This window comes from Physeter macrocephalus, chromosome 4 (assembly GCF_002837175.3).
Source record: "Physeter macrocephalus isolate SW-GA chromosome 4, ASM283717v5, whole genome shotgun sequence".
Classification (NCBI taxonomy): Eukaryota; Metazoa; Chordata; class Mammalia; order Artiodactyla; family Physeteridae; genus Physeter; species Physeter macrocephalus.
Window position 1 is genome coordinate 101,157,459 of NC_041217.1, and position 19,219 is coordinate 101,176,677.

The 19,219-nt window shown below is 48.0% G+C and overlaps 1 protein-coding gene across 1 annotated transcript in view; it reads left to right on the forward strand.

Moving 5' to 3' along the window:
* Nucleotides 1-242: 242 nt before the first annotated feature.
* The window catches only part of ABCA4 (ATP binding cassette subfamily A member 4), a 133,588-nt gene continuing 114,611 nt past the window's right edge, over nt 243-19,219 (forward strand). The window contains exons 1-5 of the mRNA XM_007128006.2: nt 243-409; nt 8,174-8,267; nt 9,688-9,829; nt 12,281-12,420; nt 18,195-18,322. Coding sequence (XP_007128068.1) covers nt 332-409; nt 8,174-8,267; nt 9,688-9,829; nt 12,281-12,420; nt 18,195-18,322 — 582 coding nt within the window. The 5' untranslated portion in view covers nt 243-331. The remainder of the gene's footprint in view (nt 410-8,173; nt 8,268-9,687; nt 9,830-12,280; nt 12,421-18,194; nt 18,323-19,219) is intronic.

Genomic DNA, 19,219 nt, shown 5'->3' on the forward strand with positions numbered 1-19,219 from the left:
ATCCCCTTCAGGAACCCCAGAAACCCCTTTGATGGGGGAGGGAGCCTGAGGGTCTTGGTTTCCCACGAAATGGCCCCACCTCAGTTCACTTAGTGCTCAGCCACTCATGTCTTCCTAAAAAGGTGCCAACGGAGTGTCAGCCTGTTTTCCTCCACAAAGGGATTACGTGTAATTAAAAGGGATTATGCTTTGAAGGAAGAAACTAGCCTTTAATCAGCCAGAGAAGGACACAGCAGCCTGAGCTGGAGGTGCTCTGGGCGCCATGTATGCCTGTTGCTGCCTGTGAGCCCCAGCCATAGACAGAGGGCTAGGAGTGGTCTCCCGGTCTTCCATGGTCAACAGCATGGGCTTTGCCAGACAGATCAAGCTTCTGCTCTGGAAGAACTGGACCCTGCGGAAAAGGCAAAAGGTAACAGGTGCAGCTTGTGGTCTCAAACTGAGGCGGTGTGGAGCAAATAGACAGTGGAGACGGTGGGGTGGGAGTGGGTAAAATGAGTAGCCAATGGGCTGGTTGTCATTTATCACTGAAGCAGCAGGTAACTGTCTGGCTCCTCTGTGAGCCTCTCTGACAAGTGTCCTTCACAGGAAGATGTGCTTCTCTGTCCTGAGGTAGCTGCCTTCCACCTACAGTCCAGCACAGCCATATTATAAAGTCTGCTTTTGCCTGCCCTGAGCATGAATCCATTACCTGCCCATCCCTCCCCTGCCCCTGGTTTTTAAACCTGCTCCTTTGTCCACATGCCCTTGTGCAGCCATACTGTGGGGCAGGAAGAGCCCTAAGTCCTGAAGATCAGGCTCAAAGGAAAACCATGCTCTCTAAGAGCTTTCCAATCCAATGATACTATGTTTCATTGGTTCTACAAAGCACACTGGTTTTTCACATTTCTGAAGTTGGACTGCAGCTAACAATCAAGTGACACATTCTTTTCTTAGTGTGCAAAAAATAACAGTGCATCTATAACAATTGATGGTGTCTTAGATTCAATGAGATGTCTTATCAACAACCACAGACGTTTACTGAGACTGCCAGTGAGCACACATGGGACTGCGCTGGACCAGGGACTTAAAAAGACACAGATCCTACTCACTTCGAGTCTGGCTGTGAGAACCCAAAATATGTTTTGAGACCAAGAGCAAGAAAAAGGAACATGGGCCAAATATCCCCTGAGAACAGGCAAGAGCCACAAGAGATCAGGGATCCCAGGGGTATACATGTAAATCTGACTGGCCTTTGTAAATTTTTTCTAAGAAAGGGTAAAGAGTGAATATATAACTATAAAGAAATAATGCACATTGCTATGGCCTCGGGCATGGCAATGCCAGATGACTAAAGGAGCCGAGAGAAGTTGGAGTGGGGAGGATTGAGGGGTGGGCAGGCTTGGGATTAGAGGGAGCCAGGCAAGGCAGGAGAGCTTGGAAGGAGACAGGGAGGAAGACGGGCTGTAGGGAAGAGAACAGATCTGTTCCAAGCGGCGATTCAGAGTGGGTTTGTGTGGGCAGGACAGGGTTTTTGTGGGCGTTGGAAAGAAGGTTAGAGAGGGAAGGGGGCCAACAGGTGGAACATCTGAAGACCTATGATGAGTGTCTCAGTCAGGGTCCAGTCAGAGGGACTCTAATACAAGGAGGTGTTAGCTAGTACAAAGCTGGTAACTGAGGATGTAACAGAACTCCAGGGTGACATGGAGGTAGCAACTGCAGGATGCAGCTACCACCCCTAGAGCTGAGGGAACCAAAGGGAGAAAGCAGAATACAGAGGAGAAGAACACAGAGGAGATGTTAGCAGAGGTGGAACTCAGCCCTGTGAGTAAGGGATGCAATGAGGCTGCTGCTGGGGTCTCTGAGCCCGGTCTTAGGCCCAGACCCAGGAGGAAGAAGCCCTGGCTGGCAAGAGGGTTTGGGACTGAGGTAGAATAGCTTAATAACTGGCATGAAAGGGAGCAGCAAGGGACACAATCCAACCATGTGCACAGATGATCCTTCCCACTTGTATGGCTTGGGCAGGATTTAGGGATGCTGGAGGGGAAAGACAAGTTAGGACCCCCTCCTACTGGGAGACACCAGTGTCCTTAGGCTGCTTTCCTTTGTCAAAGTTGGTGTGATTTTCAAATTAGCACTGAAGTTATTTGCTATCCCAGGAGCCAAGTGCAGAGACTCAATCTCTTATTTCCGGGAACTTCCTTTCTAGAATGCAAATAGGCAAAACTGAAACAGACTCATTACTAAATTTGTTCACTTATTCATTTAATAACATTTGTTATTAAAGGAAACTTCAGTTAACAAATACTTAATAATTGCCAGGCACTGTGCCAGGTGCTGGGTACACAATGACCAACAAGACAATCACGGTCCCTGCCTGCATGATGCTTATAATCTATGGGATGCTGAGGAATTAACATTCTCACTCAATTTGACTCTCAATGTGCTCTTCATGGTCCTCAAAAAATGTACCCAAGGACTACAGCTGCTGGCCTGAAATGACTCCATTCCTGTGGCAAAGCATGTTGACATTACAGAGAATAATCCTATTTTCAGTCACAGAGTTTGGCTCAGAGGCCCTCACAGTCTCTGCTTCTTTTTGCGGGTGTTGGTAGGTGGCCTCTGTTCAGGGACTCTGTCTTCTACAGTGTGCTTCCTAGGGGAGCACATTGCCAGCCCCTCTGCAGCAAGACGGGGCCTTTCAGGGTGAGGACCTTGACTGCGGGAATCTCCCAGGAAGCACCTAGTTGGGGCTGACATTTGTATGATGACATCCTGATGGTCTGGAAATTGAGGTCTCTGTCTGGTGTGCCTCCAGCTAGCTTCCCCTCTGCTCCCACATTCCGGAAATTTCCAGGCTGTCTGGGTATGATGGAGATATCCCCACAGCCCCTAAAAGCTCTGATAGGGATCTGTGGCTCCTTCTGTAAACTTTTGAAGCTGCCTGTAAACTTTCTGGAAGCTTCTGCCTTCACAAAATGGTGACTCTAAGAAAGAAAAGTACAACACGCGCAGCCCATAACTCAGCTCCTAGGTTTTTAATTCCTCAAACTTTCATGGTTTTTGATGTTGACTACTGTGAGCAGAGCAGGAGCAAAAACCAGATACCAAATTCCCCATTCCTCCTCTCTTTATCACTAAGAGCATAAATGAAGGTCTTCAGATCTCCGCTTTCCCCCCTCCCTTTTTTTCTTCCTCTGTTGACGTTATTAAGTATTGCTAAGTGCCTGGCACTGCACTAAGTATCACCTCATTTAACCCTCACCTCAATTCCGTGAGAGAGCTACCACTATTATCCGCCATGGGTACTGATGAGGTCGTTGAGGCTTCAGATGTTAGTGACTGGTGGGGCTGGATCCAGGACTCCAGGACAGACAGACAGGTCAGTTACCCCACACTGCCCCCATGTATAAAGCCCCATCTAATAAGCTGGTCAGGAAGACCACAAAGGTAGGGTGACTGTATAATTTATCATCCAGTCCAGGGTAGTTTTAAAAGTGAAAGGAGGCACTATTAATAATAATAGTAATAATTAATAATTGCACCAGCACAATAAGTGTAAACTGATACTGGACCTGGCAAACTGGGCTGTATGGTCACCCTCTACGTCCTATATAGCTAGGTGAGTTAGACAGCCCCTTCCCTCATGGAATTCAGAGCCAGGTGGAAGCAGGTGTCTGTGCACAATTGCTGAGCGGAAAACCATGTGCAACCGTGGAGTAGAAGGAAGCATGGGGTGGGGGATGAGGATGAGCTCTGGGAGCTCAGAAGAGAGATTGGGGTTGGCAGGAGTAAGAGAAGGCTCCACAAGGAGTTCATTCCCCAGAGCATGCGTTTCCAGAGATAAGACCTCTCCCACTGATGGGGACAAATACAGGTGCGCCCACATTTTCGATGGGTCAGGCACTGTGTTGGGACGGTTTATAAAGACCATTAGATGTGTCTCTTGCCCCTTAGAGCCCATAGTCTAGGGCCCCTTGGTGTCATCTCCCTGGTCCCAGCTTCCATATCAGGGCAGGATACTTGGGGAAGCCAAAGGATTCATGAGAGTAAGGGACTTATCATTTCTTGGACCCCAGACCTGGACATCTGGTACCGCTGTGACCTTTGACTTGGGGACCAGAATTAGGTGAGGAAAACCTGGCAGGTGTGGAGAAGCTGGGCAGCCAGCTCCAAGCCTTCCCAGGTCCTGGGTCATATTCATCCAGGCTAAGAACCCTGTTTGGGCTCTCTCTCCGTGCAGAAGGGAGAATCCTGCAGTTCATTTCAAAACGTGTCCACCCGCTTTCAAATTGAAAACAGAGTAGGAGGGAAGAAAACCTAACTGGCCAAGATTTAAAACAACAAGCACGACTCTGCCCTTCCCTGTGACCCCTCCTCCCCTAAGTAGGTTGAGTGGTAAAGAGAGGGGGAGGGGAGGGGAAAAAAAAAAGGGAACAAGGAAATACCAGTTTGGAAAAAAAAATTTCCACTGGCCCCTTCTGAGCTTCGGCTGGGCTTAATTAAAGTTACAGACATGTTTAAAGAGAAGGGGTGTGGGGAGTCAGAGCTGCTCTGAAAACATGTTTTTAATTACACTGTGGAATTTCTCCCTAGGGTATGCCTGTGCACAGTTGAGCATCAAGGACAAAGATGCCGCTCTGGGGTCGGGGTGCTGAGTCCACAATTCTGGGGGAGGGAGAAGAGGTTGTTGTGAGGACGTGCCAGGCTACAAGGGCTAGAAAAGAATTGCTGGTGGTCTTTGTGCAGGGAGTGAAGTGTGAAATGCAGTGCTTCCAAAACAAATGCTCACAGAGTTGGAGCAGTAACACTGACTTCTCAAAAAATGCTTTTCAAAGATTACCAACCACTACCTGTGCCAGTGGTTCTCAGCTCCGGCTGCACATTGGAACTACCTGAGAAGTGTTAAAAAACAAACAAAAGACACCGAGCTGATGTCCCACAGCCAGGCATCCTGGTGTAATTGATGTGAGGCATGGCCCAAACTCCCCACAGGATTCCTGCCTGCAGCTGCGTGCGAACTGCAGACCTAGGTCAATGAAGGTGATCATTGGAGAGGCGGGGAATATAGGCAGAAAACAGCAGCCCTAACTCAGAGATATGGTGAAGAGGAACACCTGCAAATCTGTACTAGTCCTAGCACTAGGCAAAGGATGAAGGAGGAAAGGAAAATTCTGATCTGGCCTCCTCCTGATGGGTGGACTTCCAAAGACCAGATACTTCAAAAATACAAGAGTGAGTGAGTGAGTGGGTGAGTAGATGAGAGAGTATGTGACTCACATGGCAAAGAGGGATGAGATGCACTAGCTTAAGTTTAGGAATTTTATCCATGGGACAGGTAAGACAGGCTGACTCACCCTCCCATGGTCCAAGGTCCTCTAACATATGGAGTAGGGGACAGTATGTGGTTAGTTTTCTCAGGAAGCCCCATGTTTCCAAACTGACAACTGAGCAGTTCTGACTCCAGAAAGGGAGAAAAGGAGGAAACATGAATGTGAGTGGAGGGCAGACCTAGGAGTTGCAGATAATTTTAATTATAACTCCTTGCTCTTCAGACTTTATAATGTGCTGTCACCTACAATGTCCTTGTGACCCTTGTGAGAAGTGAGGGTCAATAATAAATGGCTCACGTTGATAGAATGTTACCATGTGCCAGACTCTGCTTTAGGTGTTTTACACAGTGAACTCATTTCATCCTCACAGCTGCTCTGAGAGGTAGGTCCTGATATCACCCCCATTTAACAGAAGAGACCCTGAGGCATGGAGAGGTAGAATGGGTTACCCAAGGTTGTACAGCTAATAGGGAGTGAAGTTGGCTAAGAACCCCTGGTATTGACACACTCTTAACCCTCAGTATAAGCTGTAGGACAAAATAGTCCCATTTCACAGATGAGAAAACTGAGGCTTGGGGATTAAGCAAGCCCCAAAGTGACTCCTAACCTAGCTCTTCCCATTCCCAAATCAACATCAATGTCTCATACACCAGACAATTCCCAGACAGACATTGCTCCATGGAAGGTGGCTGACTTACTAGATAGGAAGCCGGTTCTGCAAGCAGTTGTCTTAAGGAAGAGTCAAATGTGTAGAATCTGGACTGATTGTCTCATTTCCTTGGTGAGGACACCACGAATAAGTTTTGGTTTCTTTGCTTGCATCTATCACTCACATTGCTATCTTGTGGAACTTGCTCCCCGACCTTGCCCACTGACAGGGCGACCTGGGATAGAAGGCGTGAAGCCAGCATACATGTCCCTGGGGGAAGCAGTTTGTTAAGTCTGCAGATGGTTGTTTACCTAAGCCTCTAGTCACCTCCAGCTTTCCAGAGAAGCCTCCTAGACCAGTCTTGACAGAGACTCACTCATTCCACCAATATTTACTGGGCACTTATTATAAGCTTGGCCCTGTGTTGGGTGTAGTGACAAGAATAGATGTGGTCCCTGTCCTCGGGAAGCTTATAGCTAGTGAGGGGTCCACCTTCATGAAGGAGTAATGACTCTGAAGTACGATGAGTGATAAAACAGGGGAAGTGTGCTACTGTGGGAATAGCTGTGCTGGCTAGTACCCAGCAAAGATGGATGAAGCTGTTAACAGTGAGATAGGGTCACTGGGGACAGTCTTTACTCTTCCTCCCTTGATTTGCATGACCTGGGAGGACTGCCAACGTTTCTATGGCTATCAAGTATGCTTGGGGTCAGTCCTCTTAACACGGGATGGGACTTGTCCAATACTGGTGTTTTGCCATTTTGGGGGAGAATATGTGCCTTAAGGAAAAATCTTCTATTCTTTCTTCTTCCCATGATGTTTGTGTGACTTTTTCCTCTAAAACATCCTCCCTAGACATATTTTGGATAAAACATTTTGTAAAAAGTTATAACTGCATAATCACCACCTACCCTGACCATCTTTTGCTTTTTCTTCAATGTATTATCTTTTTTCCCTCTTTGACTTATGTTATGATTTGTAATAATTCAGTTGCCAGCAGACCTCACCAACAGAAAAGGAACAAAGATTTATTGAGCACCTGCTATGGTGTCCACTACTTTGCTGAGAGTTTAAGTACATTTCTTTGGAAGGAACAACAAAGGGTTAAATTTAAAACCATGTGAATAGCCCCTAGCAGATCTATATATACTTACATTTCTATTCTTAGCCATCTGCCTTAATTCTCCTTTAAATCTTACCAGTTTCCTTCCTAAGGTCTCTGGAATGGGGGTTGGGTAGAAGAACTATTACATTCCCCCATACATACCCGCCCACCCTCCCCCCAGTAATCCCACACCTCCAACCATACCCTCATGTGCAATGCCTCAGGGTGTGGGCTGCAGCAACCAACTTGTTCTCCTTCCTTGGGAGTCAAGAGTCCTTAAACTCTAAATTGAACCTAAATTTAAATACATACTTTCAATTGTATGTTGGTATCAGCAACCTCTTCCAATATTATAAAATCCCGCAGCGGCATAAGTTTAAGCAACAAGAAATTGTTGAAGGAAAATGGTATACCCAGATTTCTGGGTTTGACTTTGCTATGGATCACAGTAGTTCACAGAGGCATTTTCACCTTCATTCATTCATTCATGCATTCAGTGACCACATATGCAAAGTCTAGCAGCGCTAGAAGAAGACAGGGCCGGTGTGTGTGTGGGAGTGGGGGGAATGTGGAAGAGCACTGAGCCAGGAGACAGGAGGCTGGATTTTGGTTCCAGTGCTGTCACTGCTGATGAGACACTGCACAGGTCACCTGCCCTTCCTGGGCCTCTGTTTCCTCATCTGCAGAAGGAGAGGTTACAAGGAGACCTGTACTACCTGCAGCATCAGCATTACCTGTGAGCTTGTTAGACGTGTGAGATCTGATGGGGTCTTACAGAATCAGAATTTGCATTCACGTGCACAGCAACGTCCAAAAACATCGAAGTGCATATCTTGATGACCTTTGACGAAAGTACTGTGCTAATGCAGTTTTCTAAAATAGAGGCAGAATGGAACCCAGAGGGACACCAAGTCTTGTTAGTCTAATATATCAAAGTAGAGGCAGTATGGGAGATGGGATTTAAAAAAAGGAAGTCCTTTAGGTAAATATACCACAACCAAAGTCCTATTGCATAGACAGGCACTGAAATGAAGTATGTCTGCTTTGGGTATGTTTCCTGTAATCTCTTAGCATCACTGGTCTTTCTCTCTTTTTGTTGTGTTTTCCCAGATTCGCTTTGTGGTGGAACTTGTGTGGCCTTTATCTTTATTTCTGGTCCTGATCTGGTTAAGGAATGTCAACCCACTCTACAGCCAACATGAATGTAAGCATAATGGGGGTGAGGGCAGGGGGAGCCTTGGCAGGCCTGGAGGTCCTATCCATTTGTTTAGAAAGGTTTTGGGGGCTGGGGGTACCAGTATCTGATCTGCTTATCATCATTTTATGCCAACGATGCAGAAAACAGAGATTCATCGGCGTTGGGCAAACTAACTTTTAAATCCTACACATTCTATGCAAATAATTACATGTGGTTACTGAAGAATTGTGTAATTATTTTTTATTTGGTTGTTTTTTTTCCTATACCTAAACTCTTCCTAACTTCAAAGGGAGCAGATTATAGATGAGTTCTTTGAAATATTTTGGAGATATTGCAGAGATATGTTAGACATGGTGCTAAAGAAAAATGAGAAGGGACAAAAAATAGTGTATTAATAATATAGTATTTCTTGGACCCCAGAGGTGTCCTGGGACCAAAGATGAGCCTGTAAGTACCTCTTTTATACTATGCCCCTCAGAGAAAGGCTTCATCTGGTTTCTGGCCAGGATGACATCTTCTGGCTCTAGACAGCTGATGTGAGGGCCTCAGGAGTTATACACAGCTGCTCAGTCCCCTCTTCTTGCTCCTCAACCTCTTGTTTTTAAGTTTCAGGCCCCAAGTTCTGACTCAGACTTCTGTACATCAAACTCTTGCCTCTTTACCTCGCCCCCCAAGGAGCCCATAACCTGCGCCTGGGCCCCCTCTTGCATGTTTGGGGGTAGATGCTCAATACATAGTTGTGAAAGGAATAGATGGACCTCTTCTCCTCCTCAAGCATCAGCAACTCGCGGAGGCTTCTTGCGCTAACATCTCTCTGCCTCTCCCCATCCCCCCACCAAAACGATGTGCTCCTCCTCTGTTCCCCCTTCACACTTCCGTCCATGCCTCTATTAGGACATTTGTCCATCTCTCCACTACACTGGGAGCTTGAGAGAAGAGACCCTGTCTCCAGCACCCTGCACAGGGCCTGGCATATATTAGATGCTCCTGCTTCTTTTTTTATTTTTTAACAAATTTATTTATTTATTTTATTTTTAGCTGCATTGGGTCTTCGTTGCAGTGTGCGGGCTTTTCATTGCAGTGGCTTCTCTTGTTGCGGAGCACGGGCTCTAGGCGCACGAACTTCAGTAGTTGTGGCTCCTGGGCTCTGGAACGCAGGCTCAGTAGTTGCGGCGCACGGGCGTAGTTGCTCCGCAGCATGTGGGATCTTCCCAGACCAGGGATTGAACCCATGTCCCCTGCATTGGCAGGCGGATTCTTAACCAATGTGCCACCAGGGAAGTCCCGCCCCTGCTTCTTAAATGTTGGTGAATGAAGGAAAGCACCAGAAGGGCAGGGGTCCTTCCTGCAGAGGCTCTAGATCCTAGGGCCTGCATCCTACTTAGTGTCAATGACTAACTCCTTGTCTTCATTTCCTGTCTTAAAGGCCATTTTCCCAACAAGGCGATGCCCTCAGCAGGAATGTTGCCATGGCTCCAGGGAATTTTCTGCAATGTGAACAATCCTTGTTTTCAAAGTCCCACCCCGGGAGAATCTCCTGGAATTGTGTCAAACTATAACAACTCCATGTAAGTGTTGAGATTCCCACCATACAAGGAGGAAGCTGTCCACCCTTTATTCTCATCTTGCCCTGGAGTTCATGTGTGAGCACACAGAGCATGTGACACTGAATGAGTGTTTTTGTGGCTTGCTGAAACCTTAAACTCAAAGGAGCAGGGCATGTTTCCTCTCTGGAGCATTCTATCAGCTGTCAGGGCACTTGAGGAAAAGGCTTCAAACTAAGGCCACATAACACAATTTCTTGGTCCATATATCCCCAAGATGTGACTTGGAGTCTGATTTCAGCCCCCTGCTGAGATGTGTCCACTGCCTCCAGGTCATTCATCTTCGTGGATGGAGTCACTGGATGAAAAAAACTCAGTTCCCCTTCTGTTTCCTTACATCTCTCTCCACGCTAGATCAATTCTGAGAGATCCCGGTTCCTTTAAAGGCCTTCTTGGATGTCTAAAGTCTAAGAAAAATGTCAGGGAACCTTTTGAGGGTGAATGAAATCAAGTTTACAAGGTGAAGTTTGCTTCTTGGAAGACAAAGACAACTTCCAAATCCTGTGTCATAAATGCCATCAGTTCCCTTGGTCGGCAAAATCTTAGTACACTGCTTGAGAGCAGAAGTTCTTAACCTGTGGGGCTGACGACCATTCCGAGAATCTGATGAAAACTGATGGCTCCTCTCCTAAGAAAGATGGACACACACACACACACAAAACGTTACACTGTGCATATGATTTCAGGGGAGTTGTGGACTCCAGGTTAATGACCTCTGGTCTGGGATCGAATTCAGGTCAAATTCCATACGAAAAGGGTCTGTTTTTGGAATTCCCTCTCAGAGCAGGAGGTAGGGGGACTTGATGTAACGTGTTCTATAGACAGAGGCTCAGGGATGAGGACAGGCTTGTCCTTCAGCCACTGTGCTGACCTCGGGCTGCAGCTTGTGACGTTTCACCAACAAAGGCTTGTTGGGGAGTAGGCTTCACCTACTTATATAAACATCAAGTCAGATGGAAACTGAGATATTTGGTTACTCCAGTTCTTTCCTTAGAGGAGATCTGGATATAATTCCTCCAGGAAAAAACTGCATTTTGACTAAAATAAAAAGAACATTTGGTAATTCAGCTTAATACTCAGAGGGAGCCTTCCCTACTGGGAACAAACTGCGACTGCTTTTGCCCTACAAAGGCAGAAGTGAGCAGTGGTGACAGAGACTGCACGGTCCACAAGCCTATAATATGTTTGCTAACCCCTGGATTATAGGAAGATAGAGGAGGGAACACAGAACACCCATCTTCCTGGGAAAGTCAGCAGATGGCATTTTAGCTGGGCTCCCATGGCTGCAAACACCACCTGGAAGCTTTAATTTACAATCTGTACTTTCAGCTTGAGCCTCCTTGAGGCGCCTGAGAAGAAACACCTGCCTAGAGATCCCATGGGTCACATGACGGGATCAGGGGAGACTTGAAGGCATTTCAGTGGAGGCTATATGGAGTTTTGGTGGAACTGGCACTGACAGTGTCTACAGATTGAGAGGTGGGAGCTGGGGAAGGGAAGGGGTTTCGGACTCCAGCTGTACTCAGCATTTGAACAAGGAAATCTGGGTTTCATGTTTCACACACACATTATGAGTGAAATATTCATTTGCTTGCAAGGCACAGAAACACGTTTAAACAATTTTAAGCCTCAGAGGGAAAGATACTGTTTGGACACTAGACCTTCTTGAAAAGCCAGGAGCAGCAAGGCAGTTCTCAGAGAGTGGGAGAAGAACTGGAGAGCCGTCAGGAGCTCCTCCCTCCCGTCTGGGCCTACAAGGTCCAGCCTCTCTGCCACCCTCTGGGCTTCCACTCCATTTGCCTCTCTCCATGGACCAGTATCCCCTGCTTCTCAATGCCTGGGCTGGCGCTAGTTGCCCAGTTCACGGCCCCTCAGCTTGGGCAATCAGAAGAGCATCCCTGGGTACCATTCAAATTCCTGGGAACAAATCTGCTTAGCCCAGCTTTATTCTCCTTGTCCATCAACCTTGGTGGAGGTGTGTGTGTACATGTGCGCAGAGAGGACTTTGAGGGTTAAGCATGGCTGTTAGAACCTGCTCATAAGAATGGCTGGAAGGGCAGGTCTCAGAGAAGTGGGTACTGGCTGGGAAGAGCCTCCAGTAATATCTCCTAATATCATCCTATTTAAGGGTTCTTGGGACAGGAAGCACATAGAGAATGGGGTTAAGAGGTGACCCAGCCCTGGCAAAGCTGGAAGACTTTTAACCACAAATTTCCCACTGCCCGTGTTATCTTATATGTGTAAGGAAGTAAAAACATCTTTCTCCTTTGCCTTGGCAATATTGAGAGAATACATAATGTAATAGATAGGTCAAGCAGGTGGTATGTTAAAAAATTACACAAGGTATTATGATGATGATAATGATGTTGATGAAAGTGACAGCTGTGTCTTTATTGATGAGGCTCTTTCTTACAGCTTGGCAAGGGTATATCAAGATTTTCAAGAACTCCTCATGGATGCACCAGAGAGCCAGCACCTTGGCCAGGTTTGGACAGAACTCTGCACCTTGTCGCAACTCATGAACACCCTCCGGATGCACCCTGAGAGGATTGCAGGTGAGGTGGGCTTCAGTGTTCTTACTATCACTTGCCTCTCGCTTGCCTTCTCCATCAGAGAGATTGAAGATACAGGAAAGAGTTTGGAGATTTGGTTGGAAAAGATACCAGAGGATGCAGGAAGGTATGGGACCTAGAGGCAGCATGAGGCTTACCTTGGCGAGAACTCCTCTTCCTGCCAGGCTTGAAGGTGGGAAGTTGGGAAGGAGGGCAGGAAAGGTCTCATCCCAGGTAAGTCCAGAAATAGGAGAATGCAGAGAGGGATGGTGCTCTGGGAAGTCTGAGGCCAGGTGAAGGGCTGGGAGCAGGGGGAGGAGTTTGCGGAGCATGGTAAAGGTGTGGAACACTTTCACAGAGTCCTAGAGAGTGAGCTACCCAGGACCGTGTGGAAGCAATGCCAAGTAGCAGTAAGGAGCCAGGGAGGTCAGAGCACATGTCTATCATGACATAAATATGTACAGTTATTCTGTTTCTTCTGGTAATATTCAGCATCCCAGGCCCTGAGGCAGAGCAGGTGCAGAGTGGGGGGATGCAGTGCTGGGGGCTGGTAGGGAGGTGCCACAGAAAGTCCAGGAGTCCGGGGGGTTGAGGGTGGTGATTGGACTACACGGATCGGGTTCAGGCTGCATATGGATGGAGGAGAAGCCAGAAGTACTGCAATTGCCCAGGGGAAAATGGAGGGGCAAGAGAATAGAGGTCTTGGAGGGCTCCATGACCCTGTTGAAGGACTGAGAAAATAGCAGGATGGAAAGATTGACAGATGTGGTCAGAATGTGAAATATGCGAATTCAGGATTTCAAAGGCATGCAGGACAGATAAAAACAAGCCCCCAGGTGTGGCCATGGTTGTTGAAGTGGAGCGGAGGTGAAGGTTAGGTGATGGGGAGGGGAAGGAAATGAGAGGCCACACTGGATGGACCCTGAGGTGCTGTGGGTAGGAGAGCCTCTTGGAGGCCAGAAGTGTGAGGAGGAAGGGTGGGGGAGTTCCCTCTCCCATGCCCCTCCTCCCCACGGGAAGAATTAGAAACAAGCAAGACCCAAACCCAGTAACCACTCTGACATCTCTTTTTAGAGCACAAGTGAATGTTGTGTGGTTGTCACATCCGCCATAGGCTCCTCTGTAGGTGGCCGGAGAGACTGGCCATGGCAGTGGCCTGGGCACCAGCTGGACCACATCCCCTTGCAGGGGCACATGAGCAGCTGGAAAAGAACAGGGCTGCCAGGACCCCAGGGGTCACTGCAGTCCTGGGAGTGGAAAAGATTTTTCAGGGGTTGGTCTCAGAGGCTGCGAAGGAAGTGGTTTGTTGCTGCTGGGAGATGTCTGCTCCTAGGTTGGAGATGGGGAAGTGACTGTCAGGATGATCTTGGAGGATGACAAAGATGAGGAAGGGGCCATCCAAGGGGACAGGAGGGGCTGGATAGAAAAGCTTCTGCTCAGGGAGAATGGTGCAAACCAACCCCCCAGGGCTCCTCACCCATGCAGCGCAGTCAGCAGATGTTTGGTGAGAGCCCACTTAGCCAGGCAGTGTGCCAGTCCCCGGGGACAGAGAGGTGGTCAGACCAGTGCCCTCCCCTGAGGGCTCCCTGGGCAGAAGTGGAAGGACCAAGTGGACAGTGACCTTACCATGTGGGGGGCTGGTGGAGGGAAGCAGGGGCGCTTCAAAGAGCACAGGGGAGTCAGGAGGGGAAAGTTCTCCAAGGAGAACCTGATCCTCCTCCCGCTGGGCCACCTTCTGCCTTCTCTCCCCATTGGAGTAATAAAGGACACAAGTATGATCAGATAACCGTTAAGATTGCTTCATTACATTCTAATTCTTTCAAAGATAGTAACGCATATACTTTATGTAGTAAAACCAGATTACAGACACTATCTTCTTTGTTACTCGGAAGTTTACTAAGATTTTACTCAGCTCAAGCTTAAAGGGCCTTGCAGGGTATGAGCACAGTTAGCATTTTAATAGTGAGGGGAATAATGGGAAAGCACAAACAAGAAAGCGTTTTTTTCCCCAAGGTTAAACAGCGGATGAGAACACGGGCTTATCTGACCCCTGGAATGACTGTCTACCCCATTCATCCAGCAGATATTTCATTTTGTTTTCTGATTGTCGGATGGGGTCCGGCTGGGAGGAAATATAAAGGAAGTCATTTCAAACCACAGTGTCTCTGTGGTCTTTCAAGCCTGTCTATGAGAACCAGAATGGCTCCTTCCCAGCCCGACGCAGGACTGGTTTTGAATGGCTCACAGGCGCCCCTGCTGCCCGCCTTCAGGCTGTGGGCGAACGTTCCCTCAGGAGGACAGCTTTGGGGCTCTGGGACAGCTGAGTCAGGGAAGGCCAGCCAAGGCTCTCCAAAGGGCTTTGGGGGCCGAGAACACAGACTCTGCAGAGCCCCTGACCTTGGTGGCCATGAGAGGGGAAGGGGACCATCCCCAGGAAAAGAGACAGAGTCTCTGAAGGAGTTCCAGGCCGGGGACTGAGGTCCACCGTCAGAACTGAAGACAGTTTCAGAGTCCGTCCCAGGGTCCCCTGGGGACCTTGCCGGCTCTGAGCATTGACTCCTTAGCCCAAAGCTGCAGTGGAGGGTTAAGCCTTTGAAAGCGAGGTGGGCGGCTGTACCTGGGGTGTGCTTTTGCCTGTCAGTTCCCGGTCACCTGGGAAAGTATGCCAATGGTGACCCAGGGCATTTTCCTTTCCTAGCAAACCTGTAGTACTGCATTCTCCGCAGGGGAGGATTAATGGTAAAAGACCAGCCGTGAAGCCCCCTCCCCACTCACCCCCAAGCAAGCTTTGCGGTCTCTCAATCATCTTTAAACGCTGTCTTCCCCTTAGCCTCACGCACACCTTCTCCCGGCTTCACCCACCCCAGCCTCAGCTCCCCCGACCTCCATGGGCCTCAGTGGCCCCCTCCCCCAGCCTCTAATCTTCCCAGGGAAGAGAACAAGAAGAACCACATTTTAAACTACATTTATTTTTCTTTCCTCAGGCCCCCAGTTCACATTTCTCCCTCGGGAGTCTGGTGTAGCTGCTGTCTGGTATCGGCCACTGCTTACACTTTCGGCCCCACGTTCTCCGAGCAGGGTGGCCCCCGGCCCTCCTCAGGTGTGCTGAACCAGCACGCTCCTGCCCCTTCTCCCTAGGGCCACGGCAGCCCAGGCACCTGGGTGGGAAACTGGGCCAGGGCGAAATCACTCCCAGTTTCCCTTGTTTTGTCCCTTCTCCCCAGCAAGGTATTTGTATGTAAGGCCATGTGAGGGAGTTAAAGAATAACGAAGAATTACACAGATAGGGCCCTGACTCTCAGGTCAAGACAACAGATATTTATTGGGTGGCTCCTGTCATTCCGCAGACATTTACCAAGAGCCTGATTCCACGTCAGGCTCTAATGCTGGGTGTCAGATAGAGGTGACTTGGAGGGCTTACATCTCTGTGCCCAGCATTGCTAGGTATGATGGGGAGTATAATAAAAGCAGGATCCTTAGCTCCCTACTCTCAAGAGCCTGTGTGTGTGTGTGTGTGTGTGTGTGTGTGTGTGTTCGGGGTTGCATTACTGGAGGCCAGAGGATATAGTATAATGTTGTATACAAAGAAATGATTTGGAGATGAACAACCAAGCTGGTGCCCCAGGGGAAGAAAAAAGGAAGCTGGGTTTGGAGGATGACAGACATATGTTATTGGAAAGGAAAGAAGGCAAGAAGAAAATAGACCAGCCCCTCTCAGAACCATCCCCCTCTTGGGGGAATGCCCCCAAACCATGGTTTCAGTTATCTGTGGTCAACCACAGTCCAAAAATATTAAATGGAAAATTCCAGAAGTGAACAACTCATAAGTTTTAAACTGTGTGCCATTCTAAGTAGCATGATGAAATCTTGGGCTAACCTACCCGGGATGGAAACCATTCCTTTGCCCAGGTATCCCGCTTGTTAGTCACTTACTAGCTGTCTAGCTTAGCTTATCAGATCGACTATCGCAGTATCACAGTGCTTGTGTACGAATAACTCTTATTTCATTTAATAATGGCCCCAAAGTGCAAGATCAGTGATGCTGGCAATTTGGATATTCTTTTACTGTGCCTAATTTATAAATTAAACTTCATCATAGGTATGTATGTATAAGAAAAAACATAGTATATATAGGGTCTGGTACTATCTGTAACCACTGGGGGGGTCTCGGAATATATCCACTGAAGATAAAAGGGACTATTATATATTATAGTCAGGTTCCCCTAAAGGCTTTGGGCTTTTCCTAAGCAAAAGGTAGTGATATTGAGCTACCTGGCAGTACAACTCTAAGGGACATCCATTGTGGTGAGAGAGGCTGCTGTGTGGTGGAACCTCGGGGCTGGTTCCCCTGCCCCAGCTGCACGGGCAGGCCTGTGGCTGGCCCATCCCCTTTCAAGAGGAAATGATCAGTGACATCAATCTGGACAAGACATATACAAAGAAAGTCACAACCTGAACATGAAGGGTGACTGTCAAGCACTTGGGGGGCTAGGCCTCTTGGCGGCCTGGGGAGAATTTGGGGAGGAAGAGCACTGTGGTGTTAGAACCTGTAAGGAACAGGGGCATTTGATGATTAAAGTTAGTTAAAGAAGAACTAAGAGATAAGCAGTCAACCAGGCTCCCGGAGAAGTTGTGATGTAGAGATAACTGTTTTCATGCAACCCAAATGCTTTCCCTTAATAGTGAATGCTTTCCCCTTAATGTTGAAATGATTTCATAAATATCTGGGCCCGTCCCCCTCTTCTCTGGGTGGTGCCTCATGAACTGTAGCAGTGGCCAGCTTCAGAGTGAGTGTTGGCCCTGGAAGCAAGCAGAGAAGGTGGGTGTGCCTCCCCTGGGAGGGGTAAGAATAATATTAATGCAATCAGGTCAAGCATTTTTTTGAGCTGGGAGCTAATAAGCACTTTACACTCCTTATCCCAAGTCACCCCACAATGATCCTAAGAGGTAGATATGGAAAGTGCAGACACAGAGGGGTTCAGTCACTTGACCCAAGGTCACCTCAACTGTTAGAAGTCCTTTATGCCTCCTTATAAAGAAAATTCTGCTTCCAGTAGGTTTTGAGTGGAGCTGAAAGAATGTGACTGGGTTGATCAGGGCATGAAACTGCAAGCCCAGGCAACAGGCCATCCCCCTTTCCCCACCTGAAGATTTTCTTGCCCCAGACAGCCTGATCTCTCTTAGTACATGTCCATACCCTGAGCTTAGAGCCATAGCTGAGATGACAGAAACACCAAGAAGGGTTCTCTACCCCATGACAACGGCACTAATTCTCCTCCAATTCTAGACTAGGCTTTCTCAGCCTTAGCACTATTGACCTTTTGAACCAGATAGTTTTTTGTTTTATCAGAGAAACGGGGTTGTCCTGTACCTTGTGGGATGTTTGGTGGCATCCCTGGCCCCTGCCCACTAATATCAATACTTTCCCAGTTGTAACAACCAAAAATGTCTCCAAACATTGCCAAATATTCCCAGGGGGACAAAACTGCTTCTCACCCCCACCCCATTGTCCAAGACCAACTCCACAAAGCATCCGATGACCACCACCCCGACCTAATTTTTTCCACCTTGTGTGCCTTCTCACTAAATTTGGCTCGTCTGCTCCAGCAGTAAATGCTGTGACTGCCACTGGCAGGGGCCCTGACTCTTAGGCGCTCCCAGGGAACCCAAAACAGAGCCTTCCTCTGAGAGTCAAGTTAGCAATCAGTTCTAGATGTTTTCCTTTTTTTGACCCATCTCCCCTCCGACACTCTGTTCTTTTTTTCATTCGTATGCAGGAAGAGGAATACGAATACGGGATGTCCTAAAAGATGAGGAAACACTGACACTGTTTCTCATAAAGAACATTGGCCTGTCTGACTCAGTTGTCTACCTTCTGGTCAACTCCCAAGTCCGTCCAGAGCAGGTAGGTGGATGTCATTGGTCGGTGGTCCCTGGAGGGGAAGGGTGGGCACTGAGCCTGAGCCTGAGAAAGGCAAAGGAGACCTTGAGTTTCTTTCTTCCTTCTTGCTTTCACATTCAGAATCTTTCAGATTCGTGCCACACACTCAGGAGAATACCTGGGGGTCGCTTGTGGTGATGAGCATTCCCATCGCAGGATTCTGGAGTGGCACAAATCCTGGCAGCCCTTAAAACATCTCCGAGTTTTATGACTGGAAGGAACCTTAGAGACCATGTGGCTCAAACTCCTTTTATAGTTGAGGAAACTGAGGTTTATTCATGTATTCACCAAATACGTAGAGATGTTTTAGGTACCAGAATACAGTGGGAACAATACGAGGAAACCCCTGACTCTGGGAGCTCATATTCCAGCAGGGGCGACAGGCAATAATCAAGTAAGCCAAGGGCACCTACGTGCATTTCCAGATTGTGAAAGGGGCTGTGAGGAAGGTCTAGCAGGGTTGGAGTTAGGGAGGGACTGGGGGCAGTTTTAAATTCGATGGGCAGGGAAGACCTTCCTGAGGAGGTGCTATTTGAGCAGATCTAACTGAAGAGAAGGCACCATGCAAATGCCTGTGAGAGGAGAGTTCCAGCCAAGAAAAAGGCAAAGCCAGGGTCTGAGTGTGCTGAGGTGACCTTTGAGGTCACAGAGCCCGGTAACGGCCGCAAGTAGAGCAGACCTCTGATTTCCTGGACAGTTTCTTCCCAGTGCCAGGTGAACTGCTTCTAGCCCCCCCAAATCTATTTTGTCTGTTTTCATAATCCTGTATTTATTCAGAGTGTTTTTACCACTAACATATGACTTTCACATCTGTTAGCGCCTGCGCTCCTCACATCAATCCCAAGATGGGTCAAACAGATG